This window comes from Spermophilus citellus, assembly GCF_964194105.1.
Source record: "Spermophilus citellus genome assembly, chromosome: 2".
In the NCBI taxonomy this organism is placed as follows: domain Eukaryota; kingdom Metazoa; phylum Chordata; class Mammalia; order Rodentia; family Sciuridae; genus Spermophilus; species Spermophilus citellus.
The window spans coordinates 189,589,174-189,611,198 of NC_138183.1; the positions used below are offsets into that span (position 1 = coordinate 189,589,174).

Here is a 22,025-nt window from a genome sequence, read left to right on the forward strand (position 1 = left end):
GGTCGGCTTCCGTTCCTTCTCGAACCACCTTGGTGGGTGCAAGAGTTAATAAACTCTCTGGGAAGCAGGTCACTAATTTCAGCCAGAACCTGACCTTGCTGAAACCTGAAACTATAGGAAGGGATAAGTAACACAAGCAGCGCTCCGAGCCTTTCCCTGAAGACCCTCCCTGTAAAATCGACGTGCGAGGTAGGGTGCACAGCCTTCACACACCCCACCACCATGATCAGGGGCGAGGCGCTTGAGGCTGCCGCTTTGAGGCTTCAGGAAAAAAACAAGACCCAGGGGGCGTGCTGACTGGATTCCCGCCCCTCCCGGCACTCCGGCCTCCCGGGTCCCGCCGGGTGGTTAGCGTTTGAAGGCCTCTCTCGTGGGGGCGCGGCGGGCTGTGGGCGTGGCGAGCGCGCCGGCCTTCCTGCTGGGGCGCCCCCGCCGGGCTGCCTGGGAGTGCGGATCGCGCGCGCGGGGGGGCAGAGCGGGCGCGCGCGGGGCAGTCGGGCCCGCGCCGCGCCGCCTCGTCCTCGCCCGGGGCCGCGGGCCGCCCGGCCCCTCCCCTCCCCCGCGAGCTGCGCACCGCCGGCCGGCTGACCCAGCAGCCTGCGCCCGCGCCCTTGTCCGCGCGACCCGGCGGCGGGCTCCAGTCGGCGGTCAACATGAGCGGCGGCGGCGACGTGGTGTGCACTGGCTGGCTGAGGAAATCGCCCCCTGAGAAGAAGTTGAGGCGCTATGTGAGTGCGGGCGGCGACCGGGCGCGGCCGCCTTGGGGCGGGCGGGGGGCGTCCCGCGGCCTGCCGAGGGACTGGGGGCTCCCGGAGACGCCGCACGCCGCGGACGGGGCGGACCTGGGGCCTCTGGGGGGCGAGGGGCGGCCGGCGCGCCCCGCGGCTCTGGGGCGTGTGGGGCACCTGCACACCTGTCACAGGTGCGCCACCGAGGGGCGGGGCGGCAGGTTAGGGCGGCAGCTCCTCTTGGGCTAGGCGGGTGTGTTGGCGGCACCTCCCCAGCCAGCCTCCCTGTGAACTCAATACTGTATCGAAGTTTGTATTGATTGTTTTTGGAGAACGAGAGAGTTGACTCCCGGGATCGGGGGACCATGGTAGCCCCCAGCGGATTCAGCCTGCAGGATTGGGGGAGTGGGCGGGAAAGGGGGGCGTAGGCTGTGGGGCCGCGCCGCCCAGCCCCACAAAGGGCTAGGCGCCTCACGCCCTCTCCCCTTGCCTTTCTCCGCCCGCCCCTCCCGGGCGGCCGCCTGCTTCCTTCTAGTCCACAGCCGCCGCATCACGGGCAGCGTCAGCGGCATGTGCAGCCCTTGTATTAAGTGACTCATTTGTTTGTCCCCCTTCTTTATTCTGTATGTCTCTCACATACGCCGTCCCCCCCCCCACCCCGCCCCACGATGGTGACACTGCAGTTTGGTCTGTGCTAACTGGCCAGGGTGGGTTTTGTGTTGTGCAGCCCTTGGCTTCTAGGGTCGGGAGAGATCAAGGTTTTCAGTTGCCAGGTGGTGCTAACCGACAGTGTTTACTGAAATTGCTGGGACAGCCTCTCCCCTCTAGGTGAGAAACTGGCAGCATCTGGGGAAGGTGGTACAGACTGGAGCTGAGCGGTGTAGAGTTCTGGCTCGGCACAACCCAGAGGATGTCTCGCCTAGTGAGGTCAAAGTACAAGAGGGTGCCAGTTACTTAGGCTGAAATCGGTCCTGGAGTACTCTGAGGAATTTCGAAATGGAAGAAGGTCGCTAAAAAGTGCAAGGTCTTCCATCTTCTCCTTCCTCGCTTCCGTGAATGCCCTTGCTACACTGACTTGTGGGGCTGTACTCTGGGGATCACCCCCACAGCCTGGAAGTGAGCTTTTGCTTTCCAGCTGCAGTGCATCAAGGGAGCTCTGAATACACCCTGTCCTCTTGTCCCTGCACCAGAGGCTGACCCTGGGGGAGAAGCTCACCAGTTTCCTGTCTTTGCTCCTTAGATCAGAATCAAGGGACTTCTGGCCTCTGGTCTGAGGAAGTGACATTCTGTTTTTCAAAGGAAGTGTTGTTGTTGGGAGTGCTTGTGTCAATGAAATCAGGCTGTTGCTTAGATCATTTGCTGGGGGAAAAAAATAAGGATTTAGCACGTGACTTTTGAAAGGAGGCATAGACTTAACATAGTAGGGTGAGGCGGTGTTTTCTTCAGTTTTAAAGCTGATTTTCTGGGGTGCTGATGTAGCCCAAGTATTATAATTACTAAGAAACTTTTTTTTCTTGTTTAGAGGTGGATCAGATCATTAGGCAAATTTAATTTTTTAAATTAGGGGTAAGAAGGAGTAATTTGGTATTAACATTTTTATAATTTTTTTTTTAAAAAAAACTTCGTTCTAAAGAACTTCCAAAAAGTATCTGTAAAAGTAGATTCCATACTAGCTAGAGGAATAGAGTGTCCAGTTTAAAAAAAAAAAAAAGCCATCCTTAATTCTCAAATTAGAACACTACCCTAAAGAACCTTGAAACTTTGGTTTTGAAACAACTTGCAAACAAGTTGACTCTGTATCTATAATGATGACTGTTTCAACTCTATTACCCAGACTCAATGACCCATTTCTTGGGTATTTATTTTTGCTCAAAAACAACTTTAACTTAAAATAACCAAGTTTAAAGGCTTTTGCGTTAAGCATCTTTTCACCCATTGGAATTACCTGACAGCTGGCGTCATATGATGACCTCAGCCTCTCTCTTTCCCCTCTTTCCTGTGGCTCCCACCCATAAGGCATCTGACCAAACTAGTGATAGCCTTTCTTAAACTGGGATGTGATATGTTCCACTAGTACAACCAGAAGCCTCTTTCACTATGGAGTTCAGTTCCTCTTGTTGGAACAGCCAGTCTGTTTAACCCTAAACTTCTGGGGAGCAGCCTGCCTTTACATTTACCTTTAATAATAATAATAATAACAATAATAATTTATGCACTCTATTGTAAGTTAGAACTCTGCCAGTTTCCTCAGTTTGTTAGAGGCCCAAATTCATTAGACACAAACTTGGAAAGAATTATTTCCCAGCTCTATTGCTTCTGCTTCTGATGTGCATAATAGACATGTGGTATTATAAACTGATAAATAAGTCCATTATAAGAATACCTCAGATACATGAGATTAGGGGGAAAGTAATTTATGAAGTACATTTAAATTATTTTTGAAACCCTACTGCATTTAATTTGGGGAGGAGGTAGGGGTAGAAGGGGAAAGACAATGTGGAAGAAGCTATGCTGTATTAGAGATTGGTTTTTAGGAATTTTATTTCCTCATCATCCTTTTCTAATTAACCAAACATAAGAAAGTGTAAAGGTCTTTGAGGTATTTGCTGTATTCCCTAGGGGAATTACCAAAAAATAAAAAAAGACTGGAAAATGCCGAGTGCAGCCCTTGGGGCATCATGATTTGGTTGCACCAGAAGGCTGGTAGACAAAACAACCCTCTCAGTGTGCCTCAATGTGTGTGTGTGTGGGGGGGGCTCACATGTGTGAATAGGTACAAACATGTACATGTATGCAAAGCTTAAACAGGATTTTCTTAGCAGGAAAACAACATACACTGCAGTATAGTTTTCTGTTAATTTTCACTATCATGGGGGGGTGGTGAGATTTGTGTCAGCACTGCCCCCTAGTGGCGAAATTAAAATTTTTGTATCCTGATGAACACCTGCATGAGGTTAACACTAATTTTTAAAAATTTATTGAATGAATTTATTAAATATGCCTGTACCAGGGACTATATTATGTTGTAGGAATAAATATTAACCCATTTATTTAGAATTAGCTAATACTTTCCTTCTCCTACATAAAGAGCTGAGGTAATCAAGAAATAGCCCACAACACATTATAACTAAATTTCCAAAATTACCTGTGTCTACATGGTTCCTTTCCTTTTCCCCTCTTCTTAGAGCAGATTAGATGCCCCTTCTCTCTGAGCTAATCCTGCTACCTGTACTTGGAATCATATTCGCTCCTCCCTACTTAAATAATTCTCACACTTTCTGTCATGAATCTAACTTCTCCCCTTCACCTATTCATTTACATTATCATTTAAGCTTAGCTTCTTTTAACAGAATTCTCTCTTTGCATTCCACCCCTTCCTACTCAGCTTGCTTTCTGTTTCAGGGCTAAACTTGTTAATGGTTGTTTAAACTGTCTTCATTTCTCCCACCTCCCTCTCAGCCAGCTCTAATCCAAACCTATTTGTCATTTCACCAAAGCTATTCTCAAAAAGGCACCAGTGAAAACACCAGGTCACTATATTCAGAGGATGATGATTCATTGCTCATTCTAATTAATCTCTTCAGTGCTTGGTTGCAGTTGACCACTCACTCTTGAAACATCTTCCTCTGGTCTTGAGCAACACCATTTTTGTCTGATTTTTCTCCTTTTCTGGCTGTTCTCCATCTCCTATGCTAGACTGATCTCCTTTAGCCAGGTTGGAACTCCTTTACAGTAACAGTAGCTTTGTGGTTTATGCCCTTGTCAATCTTGTCCATTGTTCTGCCTTCCACTATCATTTGCATTCTGGTCATTATCAAGTTAAATTTCCATCCCAGAGTTTTGTTCTGAACTCCAGACTTGAATATCCAACAGTTAACTGGGCTTTTCTATCTGAGTATCTCCCAGTTAATGCAAGTTCACCACACCCAAAACTCCGTTTCCCTCTTCTTCACTTTACTTCACTTCTGCTTAGTAAATGGTGCCACTGATGATGCTTGCTCAAATGAGAAACTTAAGAATCATCCTTGATTCTCTGTCAACCCACTGTTCCACATCTAATCCTTCACCAAAATCTATTAGTGCTATCATCTAAATATATTTTGCTTTATACTTCTCCATCCCCATTGTCAAGACTCTTAAGATAAGCATTTTATTAGCTATTTGTTGGACCATATTCTGTGCCATGCACTATATCTAGACCATTATTTCTTTTTTTAATTTTTTTTAAATTTAGAGATAGGTTCTTGCTAAGTTGCTGATGCTGGCCTTGAACTTGTGATCTTCCTGCCTTGGCCTCCCAAGTAGCTGGGATTACAGTGCCCCAGCCTAGACCATCGATTTCTTAATTTAATTCTTTTAGCCCTGTGAGAAGGGAAGTGACTTGCCCAAAGTTGTCCAACTTTGTCTCAAAGACTAAGGTTTTTTAAGAAACATTTTATTTTTAGGTAATTATAGATAAACATCTGGTTATAAGAAATAGTAAAGAAAGATCCATATACCTTTTACCTAGTTTTTCCTAATGGTAATATCTTACAAAAATCTTAGAGAATATCACAATCAGGATATTGACAATGATTCAGTTGAAATATAGAACATATCTATCATTGTAGGATCCCTTGCACTTCTGTTCTTTGTTTTTTTTGTTTTTTGTTTTTTGTTTTTTGTTTTTTGATACTGATGATTGAACCAGGGGTGCTTTACCACTGGGCTACATCACCAGTCCTTTTTATTTCGAGACAGTGTTTTCATAAGATGCTAAGGGTTTTGCTAAGTTGCTGAGGTTGGCCTCAAACTTTCAGTCCTCCTGCCTTAGCCTCCCAAGTCACTGGGATTGCTGTCATGGCCACAGTGTCCAGCATCCTTATGTTGGACTTTTTATAGTCACATCCATTATTATCCCCTTCCCACCACATTCTTAGCCCATGACAACCACTGGTCTGCTTTCCATTTTTATAATTTTATCATTTGTGAGTAACATATAGGTAAACAGATCCATGCAGTATATAACATTTGGGAATTGTCTTTTTAAAAAAATTTCATTATAATTCTTTGGAGATTCATCCAAGTTGTTGCATATATCAACAATTTTTTATTGCTAAGTAGTATTCCATGGCATAGATATATCACAGTTTATTTAACTACTTTTTCATTAGTTTTAATCTATATTTCCCTTATAGGCAATGATGTTGAACATCTTTTCATATGATTATTTGCCATCTGTGTATCTTCTTTGGTAAAAATTGCTCTTCTTTTGTCCATTATTTTTATATGGATTGTTTTTTAATACTATTGAGGTTTTTTTTTTTTTCCCCTAGTGGTACCAGGGATTGAACTCAGGGGCACTTAACCACTGAGCCACATCCCCAGCCCTATTTTGTACTTTATTTAGAGACAGGGTCTTAGTCTTAGTGCCTCACGATCCTCCCGCCTCAATCTCCCAAGCCACTGGTATTACAGGTGTGCACGACCATGAGTTTTGAGTTATTTTTATGTTCAAAATACTAGTCCTTTTTTTGAATACATGGTGCATATAGTTTCTCCCAGTCTATAGCTGTCTTTGTATCTAATCATTAGGATCTTTTGAAGTTTTTTATTTGAATGAAGTCTGGCTTATCAATTTTTTCTGTGTGTGTTCACACATACATTTTACCAGGGATGGAGTCCAGGGCCTTGTCCATGCTATGCAAGCACTCTTATCACTGAGCTACATCCCCGCCCTTTAAAATTTTTTAAAATTGGGCTGGGGATGTGGCTCAAGCGATAGTGCATTCGCCTGGCATGCATGCGGCCCGGGTTCGATCCTCAGCACCACATACAAACAAAGATGTTGTGTCTGCCGAAAACTTAAAAAAAAAAAATTAAAATTCTCTCTCTCTCACTCAAAAAAAATTTTTTAAATCTCTTTTTCTCTTTTGACAAAGGGCTTTGAGCTTGCACTCCTTCTACTTCAGCCTCCCAAGTATCTGAGTGTGTGCCACCATGCCCAGCTCTTCTGTTTTTTTCCTGAATGTTTTATACTTTTCCTTTAAACCCATGATCTGCTTTGAGTTAATTCTTATATAAGATGTGAGATTTGGAATAGAGGTGTTTGGTTTTATTGGCTAATGGATGCCCAAACATTCTATCACCACAAAGGTCATTCTTCTTCCATTGGATTGGTTTTTCACCTTTGTCAAAAATCAGTTGGCCATGTTTGTGTGGGTCTGTTTTTTCTAACTTAGCTATATGCTAGGTCTTGGAATCTACTGGACTAGATGTACTTTATTCTCTCTGTCTGTCTCTCTTTCTCTCTCTCTTGTTTTTCCCCCCAGTGCTGGGGATTGAACTCAGGACCTCACATATGCTAGTCAAGTGCTCTATTGAGCTACATCCCTAGCCATTTAAAATTTTATTTTGAGATAGAGTCTTGCTAAATTGCCCAGACTGGCCCCAAATTTGCTATCCACCTGCCTCAACCTCTCAAATCACTGTAATTACAGGTGTGTACCATAATGCCTGGCTCCCTAATGTTTTTTTAATTGACACATAGAAATCACATACATATATGGAGTACCATGTGTTTTTTTAAATTCATGTATACATTGTATAATATTCAAGTCAGGGTAAATAAACATATCTAAATCCTCAAATAATTATCATTTCTTTTTTTAGGGGTATACTGGGGATTGAACTCAATCTGGGTACTTTGAACTCAAAAGTGGGCACTCAACTTCTGAGCCACATCCCCAGCCCTATTTTTAAATTTTATTTAGAGAATGGGCCTCACTCAGTTCCTTAGTGCCTTGCTCTTGCTGAGCTGGATTTGAATTTGCAGTCCTCTTGCCTCAGCCTCCTGAGCCACTGGGATTAGAGGCCAGTGCCACTGTACCTGGCTAATTACCATTTCTTTTTGATTAAAACATTCACAATCCTTTCTTCTAGCTTTTTAAAAGTATACACTACATTATCATTACCTATAGTCATACTACTGTGCAATAGAACACTTAATTTTTTTTTTTTTGAGAGAGAGAGAGAGAGAATTTTATATTTATTTTTCAGTTTTCGGCAGACACAACATCTTTGTATGTGGTGCTAAGGATCGAACCCGGGCCGCACACATGCCAGGTGAACGCGCTACCACTTGAGCCACATCCCCAGCCCAGAACACTTAATTTTTTTCAAAGTATTTTTACTATTCTGCACCTTTTGCCTTTAATATACATTTTAAATAATCTTGTTTATGTCTAAAAGAAAGTCTTTCTGGGATTTTGATAGGAATTGCACTAAAACTATCAGTTTCGTAGGAAATGACATCCTTACTATGTTAAGATTTCTAATTCAAGAATTTACATTTATATCTTCCTTGACTTCTTCATCAGTCTTGTATGAGTTAAAACATATAAATCCTATATATGTTTTCATATTTTGCTATATTTCCATCTAAGAATTTCTCTGTCTCTTCGGTACTGGGGATTGAACTCAGGGGTACTGGACAAATGAGCCACATCCCAGCCCTATTTTGCATTTTATTTAGAGACAGGGTCTCGCTGAGTTGCTTAGCACCTTTCTTTTGCTGAGGCTACCTTTGAACTCCCAATCCTCTTGTCTCACCCTGCTGAGCTTCTAGGATTAAGGGCATGCACCACTGTATTTCTCTTTTTTAAAGCAGCCATAAAGGAATTTTTTCTTTGTATTTTTAATTTTATTGTTTATATGTCCATGCTAAGATATGGAACTATAATTGATTTGGGGGTTTTCATTTTCTATCTTATGATCTGAATTATTCTAGGATTTTTTGTTTCAGGGGGATTCATTGGGATTGTTCTGTATAGATTGAATTAAATCAGCTTTCTATTATTATAACAAATACCTGAGATAATCACTTTATAAAGAGAAAAGTTTTGTCTTAATTCAGTGTGTTGTTAGTTGGCCTCATTGCTTTGGGCCTGTGGTGATGCAGCACATCATGTCCAGAGCACGTGATGGAGGAATCCCATTCACTTCATGGCCTGGAATGAAAAAAGTAAGAGGAAAGATCTGAAGTCTCAATATTCCCTTCAAGGACACATACCCACAATGACCAGACTTCCCAGTAGGCCCCCCTTCTAAAAATTTCCAGCGTCTCCCAATCATGCCAACCTGGGGACTAAGCCTTTAATACATGGACTGTTAGGGAACCTTTGAGATCCAAACTATAGCCTAGATAATCTTTCATTTGCAAATGAGGGCAGTCTATCTGTCTTTCCAGTTTTTATAACTTTTGTTTTCTTGTCTATTGTACTGGCTAGATCTTCCATTACAATGTTGAGTAACTGTTGAGAGTAGGAATCCTTGCCTCAATCCCAGTCTCAGGAGGAAATCATTTAGTCTTTTACCATTAAGTACAACATTAGCTGTAGGGTTTTTGTAAATGCTGTTTATCAGTTGCAGAAGTTACCCCTCTATTTTTCTGAGAGTCTTTGTCATCAGTAGGTGTAGAATTTTGTCAAGTACTTGTTTTCTATCAATTGATATGATCAAGCAATATTTATGTCTGTTAATATGGTGATATGCACTGATAGAGTTTGAAATATTCAAACAATTAAATATCTGGAATGAGCTCTAGTTGTTTGTAGTGTATAGTTATTTTTATACATTGCTGAATTGTTTGCTAATATTTTGTTAACATTTTTTCCTATTATTTAAGATTTTTGTATCTCTAGTCATGATATTATCCTATGGATTTCTTTGTCATCATCTTCTTCCTCCTCTTCTTTCTCCTCCTCCTCCTCTTCTTCCCCCTCCTCTTCTTCTTCTTCCTCTTCTACCTCCTACTCCTCCTCCTCTTCCTCTTCTTCTTTTTTTTTTTTTTGATTTAAACCCAGAAATACTTTACCACTGAGCTATATCCCCTCCAGCCCTTTTTATTTTTTATTTTGAGGCAGGGTCTCACTAAGTTGCTGGCCTCAAACTTGTAATCCTCCTACCTTGGTCTCCCAAGTCACTGGGATTACAGGCATGCACCACATACCTGGCTTACAAACCATTTTTAATGTCTCTGCACACACTGTATAGGTCCTTGCCACCTAGTCTCCACTTAATGCTTCCTTTGCCTGGAAAGCCTTCCTCTTTTGGCTTATTTCTTTTTAGTCAGAGGCCACCTTTCCATTACGTGTTTTATTTTTCTTTCTTGTAGTCCCAGAACTTGGGTACTAGATACATGATTATTTGATAAATTATTGAACTAAATTATATTTTTATCTTCACATTCTCCATTAAATTAACATTCAATGTTAATTAATTACCTATAATGGAATTATAGGTAATTTTTATTTAAACCTTTATAATGTCCAGATTTTCTTATGATGAGCAGACTTTTAAAATTTACTAATTTTTCTAAGTTTTAGAAATTTTAATGAGTAACCTGATTGCAATGGATTAAGGTTTTTTGTCTACCTCCCTCCCCAAAATTCAGATGTTGTTATCCTAATCTCAAAGTTATGATGTGAGGGCATTGGGCCTTTGGGAAGTGACTAGGTCATGAGGTTAGAGTTCTCACAGATGAAATTAGTGCCTTTATAAAAGAGGTCCCTGTAAAAACCATTTGGAGTTGACTGGGCCATCAGCAGGTTGACAGGAGGAGTGGGCTCTAAAGCTGGTAAGAACACCCGGATTGATAAGAGAGGCAGAAACCAGAGTGTGTTTGAAGTTGTTTGTAGACCATCTGGTATCAATTCCTGGTACAGATAAACAAATGGAAATTTCTTTTAGCAGCTTTCTGTTCTGTGGTCCTAATCTCTGGACTGACTCCTTGATTGTGTTCACACGTTAAAGAGATTACTTTAACCCTGTGCCATTCTCCTGAGCTTTTTGTCACTAACATTTGATCATAACTCTTCATTTGAGCTGTGCATGGACTCCTGTAATCCCAGAAACATGGGAGGCTGAGATAGGAGGATGGCAAATTTGAGGCTAGCCTCACTGGGACCCTGTCTCAAAATTAAAAAAAAAAAAAAAAAAAAAGAGGATGTTGGGAATGGATAAGTGCCCCTGGGTTCAATACCCAGTATCCTGTAATCTCATTTGAAAAGCAACCCACATATTCACCAGTAGATGAATGTATAAACAAAATGTGATATTTACATTCAATAGAATATTATTCAGCTTTTAAAGAAAAGAAATTGTCACCAGGCTTGGTGGCACACCCCTGTAATCCTAGCTACTCAGAGGACTGAGGCAGGAAGATTATAAGTTCAAGGCCAACTGGGGCTATGGCACTCAAAATTAAAAATAAAGGGTTGGATATGTAGCTCAGTGATAGAGCATATCTGGGTTCAATCCCTGGTACTTCCAAAGAAAAGGATGAAGAAAACATTGATATATGGACATGCTACAACATAAACCTTGATGATATTATGCTAAGTAAAATAAGCCAGTTCACAAAAGGACAACTAGTGTATGTTTCCACTCTTCTGAGACATCTAGAGTAGTCTAATTCATAGAAACAGAAGTTAGAATGGGGATTATTAGGGACTGAGGATAAGGGGCAGTGGGGAACTATTGTCCAGTGGGTACAGAGTTTCAGTTTTGCAAGATGAAAGTTCTGGCTATGGATGATTGTGGTGGTGGCAGAACATTGCAAATGAACTTAGTACCGCTGAACTATACACTTAAAAATGGTTAAAATGGTAAATTTTATATCCTTAGTATTTTACCACTATTTTTTTTTAAATCTCTTTATTTAGTAAAGGTCAGTAATCAGTCTTGCTAATAAGTCCAACCTAAGAGAAAAGACAGATGGAATCTCCACAGCCTTGCATGATTGTGGAAAATCTCTTAGCAATGTCAAAGGACCAAAGGCACTGAAGTCACACAAATCAAAAAAGCATGCCTGCTACTTCACTTAATGAAACAACTCTGGTGTTTCTATCTTTGGCTGAACTTTCTTTAGCTAGAAGGGGATAGTGGAATATTGTGACCTGCAGTTTATGAGAAGTGCAAGTTCCCAAGTGGGCTTTTGCCTGCATCCACATTAATTTTGTGAGGTTTTTCTAGAGAATGTATTGTATCTTTTCCCTTCCTAAAGGAATAAGTCTATACTCAAGAAATTTACAGACTAGGGAGATTAGCAGTGCACATGTGAAAGAAAATAACACCCTTATATGGAGTTATGTGATCTAGGCAGTGAGTTGTGTGAAGGCCAGAGCTCTGTGTATGGAAGAAGATAGAGAAGCTTCCTGGAATAGGAGGTGGGGACCTGAACTGGACTCAGAAGATTAGTACTATGGCATGTGGAGTGGGAAAGAAGTGGTGCACAGGGGATGTGGAGGGATAGTAAACATACAATGGAGGAGCCTAGAGTAGAAAGCTGAAAGAACTTTGAGAGATAAGTAGAGAGCTGAGGGGACAGTCCACAAAAGGCCTTGGAAAGTAGGATTACATTTACTGATGAAGAGCATCACTCACCAAGTCTTTGCCTCACAGATTGCCACTCCTTCAACAGGAAACGTCAGTGTTATGTTGACAGTGTTTATCTTCAGAAGACCTCTCTCTTTGTTTCAAGGGCTTTTGGGTTCCTTGAGCCAAATGCTTAATTCTCTGATCTTTCTTGACTGTTAAAGTGAAATAATGCTTATTTCACTGAATTTGAAAATTTACTAGGATAGTGTATGAAATAAATCATGGTACAATATCCAGCTCAGGCTAAGTATTTAGTATTGGGGAAGGTGGCAAGAGAGTTGATTTATGCTTTTTAAACCTTTAACAGGAACTCTGAACAGGAACATGGGTGTCTTTGCATTCTTTCAATTTTGGGCCAGTCTAGAGTTTACAATGCCAGAATGTAAGTGAAATTCCCAAGCTAGATAATACATTAAGCTCTAGAGTTAAGTTTTCCTGAAAGGAACATCTCAATGTCCTCTGATCTCAGGGAAAGGAAATTAAGCTGCACAGTGATTTGTCTGAAGCTATGACTTTGGCCAGTCAATGGGAAATTTATGTGTGCTGGGAGATGTCAAGATCAGTGAGTGAGATCCTGGGCCCGTGTTTGAGAGTGGTTTAAAATGCAAAAACTTCCCTGAAAGTGGTAACTCTTCAAACTCAGCTCAGAGATCCTCCCCTATAGCCCCTCCAATGAGAGCCCGCATCTGGACTTGCTTCTATGGCACTTTTCTTTCTTTTTAAAATATTTTTTAGTTGTAGTGTAAGGGTCCGGCGAAACGTTGGAGAAGGAAAGACCACACGAGACTAGCTTCATGCAATGGCAAGGGGGATTTTTATTAGGGATCCGTTCCAACGCGTTGGGACTCTGTGCTCACTCAAGAAGGGAGAGCAGCCCAGAGCCCAGAGCAGAGGTCAAGCAGAGCTTAAGTACACTTTTTGGAGAGGGTGGGGGGTTTTGCATACATCAGAACAAATCATCATGAGGCGCGGGGACATTGAACAACAATTCTGATACATGATTAGTCCATTCATTGGCGGGAACAGTTTGGGCAGGGGTGATTGGTCACTTCCAAGTGGGGCACACATTCAAACTGATTGGTCCTGGGGCCTGGATGCCTACATGCCATGTTACCTGGAGCCCTTAGCTATTAAACAACCAGGGAATCAATGGAGATATTTACTGAGCAGGTCCTGCATTGTCCTAACAAGTTTACAGACATTACAGGTTCCGGGGATAGCAGGGGAATTGTAACAATAAACTTTTACCTTTTAGCCCAGGCCTTGTAATCTAGAAGCTTTACAATGCCCTAGTCTTTTACACTTTAACTCAGACTTTTGCAGCTTAGAATCAGCTTAGAAATTTTACCCTTACAGTAGATGGACACAATATCTTCATTTTGCTTAATTTTTTTATTTAGTACTAGAAATCAAACCCAATGCCTCATGTGTGCTAAGCAAGCACTCTACCACTGAGCCACAATCTCAGCCCTCCATGGCACTTTTTTTTTTTTCTGCCTCTAGTTTGGCATTCTCACACTGGATTTGTTAGTTCCCCTTTGCTAGATTCTGAGCACTTTTCACAGGAGTGTAAGCATCTCACTTAGAGCTTGGTGCAAGTCTGATGCCACTGGTCAGGTACCAGCTGTAAGCAAGATACTTTGCAAGTCATTGTTGTTTCTTTTCTTTTTTTAATATTTATTTAGTTGTAGATGGACACAATATCTTTATTCATTTTTATGTGATGCTCAGAGTTGAACCCAGGGCCTCACACATACAAAGCAGGTGCTCTACCACTGAGCTACAGCCCTAGCCCCACTGTTGTTTCTTTATTGTAACTAACTCTCCTCCCTCTTGGTTATTGTTTTTTGTTGTTGTTTTGTTTTTTGTTTTCTGCAGGGGGCATACTAGGATTGAACCCAGGGGTACTCTGCCACTGAGCTACGTCCTAGCCCTCCTCCCACTTTTGTGTTTGCTTCTTTTTATTTACTACTTAAAATGTATCAAAGTGATTAATTAGGGTATTTTTGAGTAATGTGAACTCATATATTTAAACATTTTCACTGTTTTTTTTTAATATTTGCTTTCCTTATTATAGTTCAAATTGTCCTATTTTTAGCCAATGAGAGAGAATACAAGCTGGTGTTTAGATCTATCCTATTGACATGGCACTGCTAGTCTTGATAGCTTCTTTACTATGTGGTATGACAAGATGTACCAGGTTTATCTTGTACATTTCCTGATCCAGACCTGGAATTAGCCATTTCCTCAAATAGTCCTGGTTTCTTTCAATAAAAATTGTATAGAAATCCATTAAGGGCACTAAGGGCTAATTTGCTGTTGGGTTGGTCACACATTTATTATTTACATAATTATAATCAACATGAACTGTTGTTTTATAATGTGCTTCTTTTTCCATAAACTGTCATTATGAATATTTTCATTTACTTTCATGTAATATTTTTCCAATTTTTAATTTAAAATTTTTGAAGATAAAGAAGAATAAGAAAAGTAAAGAAAATGATATAACAAATAATAGATGTGCTTGGTTTCAAACATTATCAAGATTTTATCACATTTGTTTTTCTTTTTTTCCTCTTTGCTGGAATATTTTAAAGCAAATCCTAGACATGTACATAAGTCTTATAAGTATCATTTGAATGACTGTGCTATTCCTTATGTTAACATCCCCCAGGTTAGATAAGACACCTATATTATTTCCAGTTATTCAATACATGTCTAGTGTGTCATACAGGTGGCACATCTTCTGAACTTCACCCAAACTGATGAGCCATAACATGTAGGTTTCCTTATACCGTTTAAATTTCTTTTTTATTTTAAGGCAATTTCTCACTGAGTTATTGAGACTGGCCTCAGACTTGTGATCCTTCTGCCTCAGCTTCCTGAGTCAGTGGGGTTATAGGCATGTGCCACTGCACCCAGCTTGTTGCTTTGATCTTTTCAATATAACTTTCTACAGAAAAAAAATGAGTATAGGTTAATGCATTTATACTTTTTTGGGGATACAAACAGAGGCTACAATATGTTGAAGTTAAAACCTGTTAGAAATCTACCTAAAGATACTGTTATTAACAAATGGTAAGAGTTTATCACATACATGGTATTCCACTCAGCATTTCTAGTCTTATTGGGGAAGCAGCTTGAATCATAATGCTAGCAATATACACCACACAGATGGCAAAGACCATAGTGGGAGTCCAGCTGGGATGGGTCTAGTGTAGTCAATGAGTACAAAGTCATAAGACCTTTGTTTGAATTTTACTTACTTTCATTTCACCTTTCTGTACTCATTTGCTCATAAGCTCTTGGGACTCAGTTGTTTGTTACCTTGTGGTAGCCTTTCTGGTCCTACCCATCAGAATGAGTTATGGAAATGCTTGAATCTCTTGTGTTACTGTTTTGCCTTGATGTCACTCAGTAACTGTTGGCTTGTGCTTCCCTCTGGACCAGGAGATTCTAGAGTGCATGGGGTTCTTTGTTCAGGTATGTGAAACAGAAAGTTATTGATTGACTAGTACTTTATATACTTTTAAGTATTAAACAAGGATTGGTTTTATTTCCTTGGAGAAGAAAGAGCATGAGCTAAAATTGAGTTGAAAAGCTTACTGTTTTAAGCTTTTCAACTCAAGGTTTTGGGACCCTTCATAGTTTAAATTTCATTCCTGTAATAAGGCTACTGGGAACACAGAAGATCACAAAAAAGCAAACGACAGTATTAAAATGCTGAGAGGAATACCATGTATGTGATAGACTCTTACCATTTGTTAGTAACTGTATCTTCAGGTAGATTTCTAACAGGTTTTAACTTCAACATATTGTAGCCTCTGTTGGTATCCAAAAAAAAGTATAAATGCATTAACCTAAACTCAATAAACAGCATGGCTACCAAGGCACATGAACATTGTGGTGTATTTCCTACTCTTGTTTTTCTGTAGCTATATGTGCTATACAGAATGAGACTGTACCACCCTTTGTATACCTTTTTTTAAATTTTTATCTATTTGGTACTGGGAATTGAGTCCAGAGGCACTGTACCATTGAGCTATATTTCCAGCCCTTTTATTTTTTATTTTGAGAAAGAGTCCTGCCAATTTGCCCAGATAGCTTTTGAACTTGAAATCTTCATGCCTCAGCCTCCCAAGTCTCTGGGATTACAGGTATGCACCACCATGCCAATCACCCTTTGTATCTTAAGTTTATATATGGAGAATATTTCCTTGTGTTACAAAATATTCTTCTAAGATGTGGCTTTTAATGATTACTTAAGGGATTGGTATAACACAAAGCTTCTCAAGTATGTGTAATGCAAGAATACTTTAGACATTTTCACAAGTTCTTGATTTTTATTATTTTACCAAAATATGTATAAGCAAAAATTATGAGTTGTAAATAAGTAAGACAACTGTAGATTTACAAATTAAATATAAAACTTCAAAACCAATGTAATTTACATTAACACAAGATATTTTGCTGAAACTAAATTGGTGCTTAAAATGTGAATATGGCACTTATTCTTTTGGGACCTGTTTGTTCTCTCTGTCCCATTCTTCTTGTTTGAACTGCAGTGAAACATAGATTTCTGTAGCAAGCCATTTGGTTTTTAATTAGTATGCCTATGGTAATTATACATTGTGTCTTTTCTCACTAGTTTTTGTGCATGAAAATTAAAGAACTTGGTACTTGGTATCAGTAAAATTTAAAATGCAGTGCTGGCAATCAAGGAACAGCATTCACTTCTAAGGTGATCATTCACATACTCAAATATTCCTTATAAATTTTAAAATTCACCCTTAAGATGAAGACTTCAAGACTGAAAAAAAAATATGAAGTGGATTTGCAGATCCCTGAGGATATGTTCTCTGGATCCTATTTTGAAAAAAACCCAAATATCTGTAAAAATCATAGGCTCTGAGGTTAGCCCTGGATTGGAATTCAAATTAATCCTCCCATGTGCTTTGTGGGCTTGAACAAGTTAATCTCTCTGAGCTTTAAATTCCTATTTTGTAAGATGGAGATAATGGTCATTTTAATCAGTTAATTGAATAGTTGTAGCTTAAAGGGATATAAACATGAATCATTTTGTTTTTCTCCAGTCAGAATTTGCAACTATGCTTTCTGAAAGTCTCTCTTCTCCTATAGAGGATAGATCCTTTGATGATACCTTGGGCAGAGTCTGTAACCATCTGGTCACTCTGGGTTATTGAGAGTCCACCTTTTAAAATTTTGTCTCATCAGGCATGCTGGCACCTGGACACAAGAGAATCGCAAATTGAAGGCCAGCCTCAGCAATTTACTGAGGCTCAAAATAAGAAATGAAGAGGACTGAGGATATAGCTCAGTGGTAGAGCACCTTTGGGTTTAATCCCCAGTACCAACAAAATAAGTAAAAATAAAAATTTCAGTGTATCCTGTTTCTGGCCAGACTAGTGATTCTGGGGATACGAAACATAGTCTCTCCCTGGTATTTTTTCCCTGTACCTTTCTAGGTTCCGGTTGTTCAGGTGTGTACGGTTGGGCAAAAGGGTAAGGAACAAGAATAAATGTCACTTAACTGGCTGCTGTTGAGGTCTTCTTGATAGCGTTTACTGGTTGTCTGACCAGCACTGCCTGTATGTATACACTCCTAACATTTCTAAGTTGTTGTCTTCCTCTTCCTCCTTTTCCTCCTCCTACCAGGAATTGAACCCATTGAGCCACATCCCCAGCTCCTTTTAATTTTTTTTATTTTGAGACAGGGTCTCACTGAGTTGCTTAGGGCCTCACTAAGTTTCTGAGGCTGGTCTTGAATTTGTGATTCTCCTGCCTCAGCCTCCCAAGTTGTTGAAGTTACCGGCATGCGCCACCATGCCTAGCTTCTAAATTCTTTTGAGGATGGGCTTCTCACTGAGTGGTCTACTGTCCTGGAGAAAAAAATTGGAATTAAGTTCTTTCAGTCTCTTTCAGGCTGTCCCTTCCCTAATTTACTTCCCTCCTCCTCCAGCTAGGGTACCTTTGCTTATTGTACAGTCCTCTGGTGGGAAACTAGCGAGAGAGCTTAAGGCCAGCACTTTCCATGGGAGTGTTTGACCCAGGGGACTCATATGCATGTCAGACAGTGGGGTAACTGCATTGCTGCCACATCTTGCTTATTTCCCCTTCCTCTGTCCAGATTGGTACAGGGTGTCTCTAAGTCAGCCGCCTAAGTGGATATTTACCAGGTATTACAGTCTTTAAAAGTTCTTGCCTCAATCCTTTGCTTCCTTTCTTCTTTTTTTCTTTTATTTTTTTCACCCCTAATCTCTGTAACCAATTATCTTAGAATCCACTAAGTCAAGTGGTCCAAGATTCCCACTCCCCATCCTTTCCTTTTGTAGACTGTGGCTGGAGAAGACCACACAGGGACACATATGGTGGTTTAGTTAGAAGACCTTATAGTATAACTTCTTTAAAAGTCCTTGAATTAGCCTGGATCCACTTACTGATTGTTCTCTTTACCTTGTGGGAACTCACCTCTGCTCTGTCTTTATCTGTGGGTTCTATTTACCAATTGTGGGGCAACTGTGAAAGTCACACTCAGTTCACTCTAGCATAATTACCTTGTAGGTTGCTTTGGTATCACACATCATAATGGCAGGCATGTAGGAAGCAACTTAAAGTTATTGCAGTGCCAACTTTATTTGACTCTTCTTTGTTCTTGAATATTTAGGTATTTCACTATCTTGGGCCTCATACATACTAAGCACGAGCTCTACTACTGAGCTATACCTCTAGCCCTCCACAATTTTAAATAATGTTGTCATGATCTTTGGAGCAAAGACTTTTATCCTTAGGATGATTTTTTAATCCTAAGGGTACACTTATTCATAAGGCTTTTGATATATCATACCAAAATTGACTCTCAGAAAATATAGATTTGATTTCCATGATTATTCTTTGATACGAGACATTATAACTTTTAAAAATACTTGACAATTTGATGTGGATTTCTGTGATTGCCACTGAGTTTGAATACATTTTCATGTATTATGTACTCATATTTTTAAACGAATTCCTTGTTCAAATGTTAGCTACTTTACGATATAAATAGCTAAAGTAGTTGGAAAGACTGAGTAGCTTCAGGTGTTGTAAAAAGAAGACTTGGAACCAGTAGGGATGATGACTGACCTGGCCAGATGTTCCTGTTACTTTAGTGGTTCTCTTTTGAAACCTTTTCAGTCGTGATTCCTAAGTTTTCCCCCATGCAGCATCTTAGTTTAGTTTCAGGGCCTACCTCAAATGTCACCTGCTTTGTGGTGCCTCCTGATTTCTCCTGAGGCAGATCTGTCCTCCTATAATATCCTGCCAGGCCTCTGTAAAGATCTTATGATACTGCAGTATGACTGTTTTTAGAGGTCTCTCCCTGTAGTTACATGGATTCCTCAAGGATACCAGTTTTTCTTTTCTGACCTAGTGTGTGGCACCTAAGGAGATAGGCACTTCAAGCAGGAGATAAGGTTGTGGCAAGTGTTGCAAGCAAGTGGTATTGAGTGATTAATTCCACCTAGAGTGGGGCACTGTTGGACTGGGGGGAAGCTCCTTTGAACATGACAACTGGGCTGGAGAGAGTTTCATCAATAAATGGGAAGAGACTGTTTGGAATAATGAGAACAGCTTAACTAAAGGCCTAAAGGTGTGGGCACACAAATGTCAAGCAAAATGAGTATGAATGGACAGTGAGCCTCAGGCAACACCCTTTGGTTTCCCCAGGACTGGCTTCATTACCTCTGTTTACCATAATCCCTTTGCTTTGTCTGAAATATCTTCTTTCTCCCTGACTGCTTTTACCCTATTAGTTACTCCCAAAATACATGTGCACCAAGAGAAAAAAAGCAAAAAGATGGGTTCATGAATAACTCCAAGTGGCATCATGAGAGTGTTAGTTCCACACTGAAAAGCTAGGCTAGGGAATAATGCCTTATTCAAATTCCTTTTGGAGTACTCCAGTTCTTCCTAAGATCTGAAGCATTTTCTATTATAGCATTTGTAGATAAAATAGATATTACCAACAACCAGAAATGCTACAATGTATTTAGTCACCTGTGATGGGATAACGGTTTCTTTCAAACCAGGATTAGCCAAAGAAAATAATTTTATATTTTTCTATAACTGATCTACTACTTCTTTCTCAGTTCTCATCTGCTATCCTAGTTATTTTTGCTTCATGATAAATCTTTGGGCATGATAAAACATACTTGAAACTTAGTGGCATAAAACAACTATTTTGCTCACAGATTCTGTGGGTCAGGAGTTCGGACAGAGCATCACAGGAATGTAATCATGCTCCCCAGTGTCTGGTGCCTAACTGGAAAGGCTTGAATGACTTGGGTTGACTTGACTGCTAGGAGCTGGAATCTTCTTTCTTTACTCATAACCTGTCAACAGAGGTGAGGTGGTTCAAGGGCTATGCTCCCTGGGGCTGTCAAATGGAGTACCTATAAATAGCCTCACATACAGCCTAGACTCTCTCAAAATTTGCAGTCTCTAATCAGACAGCCTTCCTTCATGGAGGCTCAGGGGCTCCAAGGGTGAATAGTGGCTAGGATGGAAGCTTCATGGCATTTCAAAATTACCTGGGCTTAGAAGTCACATATTGTTACTTTTGCCACACGTTTTTGGATAAAGGAGTCACAGATCTACTTGGATTAAAGGGAGTCTAGACTTCCAACCTCTTGGTAGGTTGTCAAAGAATTTGTGGGCTTTTTAAAAGAACTTCTACAATATTTATTTTTCAGGATAAACAGTCTATTTTGGGGGGGAGCGGGTACTGGAGATTGAACCCAGTGGCATTCTGTCACTGTTTTACATCCCCATCCTTTTATTTTTATTTTGATATAGTGTCTTGCTAACTTTCCTAATCTGGCCTCAAACTTGTGATTCTCCTGCCTCAGCCTTCACACCCATAGTGAGTTTCCTCTAAATCATTTTAAAGTTCAACTTCGTAATCAGGCTTTTTGAGAAAATATTTTATCTTTCGGAGTTCTGCCCACTTCCCTCTCTTTACCTCCAAATATTCTTTGGTTGGGGCAAGGATTTTTGTCTGCATTATTTATCTCCAAATCCTCATCAACCAAGAACAGTATCTGGCAGACAACCGATGCTTAATACCATCTTAGTGGCTGCTAGAGGAGAGTGCTGCTGTGTCTTTGTGTGAGTTAGAAGGAAGAGGACATCTGTGTGTATCTATGTGATATCTACGTGACATCCTGTACTTTATTATCTAATTTAGAATATATCCCTAAGTCATCTCTTGTGTCATAACTAATTTTTTGTCTTTGGGAGTCATGGGCAGGAGTCCACCATGAAGGTTATAGTACTGGATATTTACCTCTAAGGCTGAACACACTTGAGAACTCTCATTCCAACCACAGGCCTCTGCTGGTTCACCCATCTCTTAGCAACTTCTAGATGCCCTGCATGCTGTACTCAAGCTGTGGAGAGCGAGCAGCGTTGCCCCAAGCTCATCTTTTTGGACTCCTCCATCTGTGTCCAAGCACTTGCTCTCATACCACATATTGGTACAGAATGAATCAAAGAATGAACTTCAGTAGCCTACTGCCCACTCTCATGTTATGTGAAACATGGAGTCTCAACATTTCTAAAGCTCTCTTGCTTTCTGAGCTGAACCTGCTCTGATGAAAAGGAAGAGTACATGTGAAGAGAGGATATATGAATGAGGACCCTGTCTTTATTCTACCTCCTTCCTGTTCCCATAGGGCCACAGGGGTAGGCTTCTCTTTTACTTGTTCCTGAATGGCCAAGTTTTCTAGGCAGTATTCTCCTTTCCAGCTCCAACTCAACTTCAAATAAGGAGGCACTTCATATGTGGACTACATAAAGAGAAACTGTCCTGTAATATAAGGG

At 40.4% G+C, this 22,025-nt stretch overlaps 1 protein-coding gene across 1 annotated transcript in view; it reads left to right on the forward strand.

Annotated features, from left to right (window-relative positions):
- The first annotated feature begins 403 nt into the window (after positions 1-403).
- GAB2 (GRB2 associated binding protein 2) overlaps positions 404-22,025 on the forward strand; it is a 189,056-nt gene continuing 167,434 nt past the window's right edge. Inside the window, exon 1 of the mRNA XM_081280021.1 lies at positions 404-728. Within this exon, the coding sequence (XP_081136147.1) occupies positions 654-728 (75 nt within the window). The 5' untranslated portion in view covers positions 404-653. The remainder of the gene's footprint in view (positions 729-22,025) is intronic.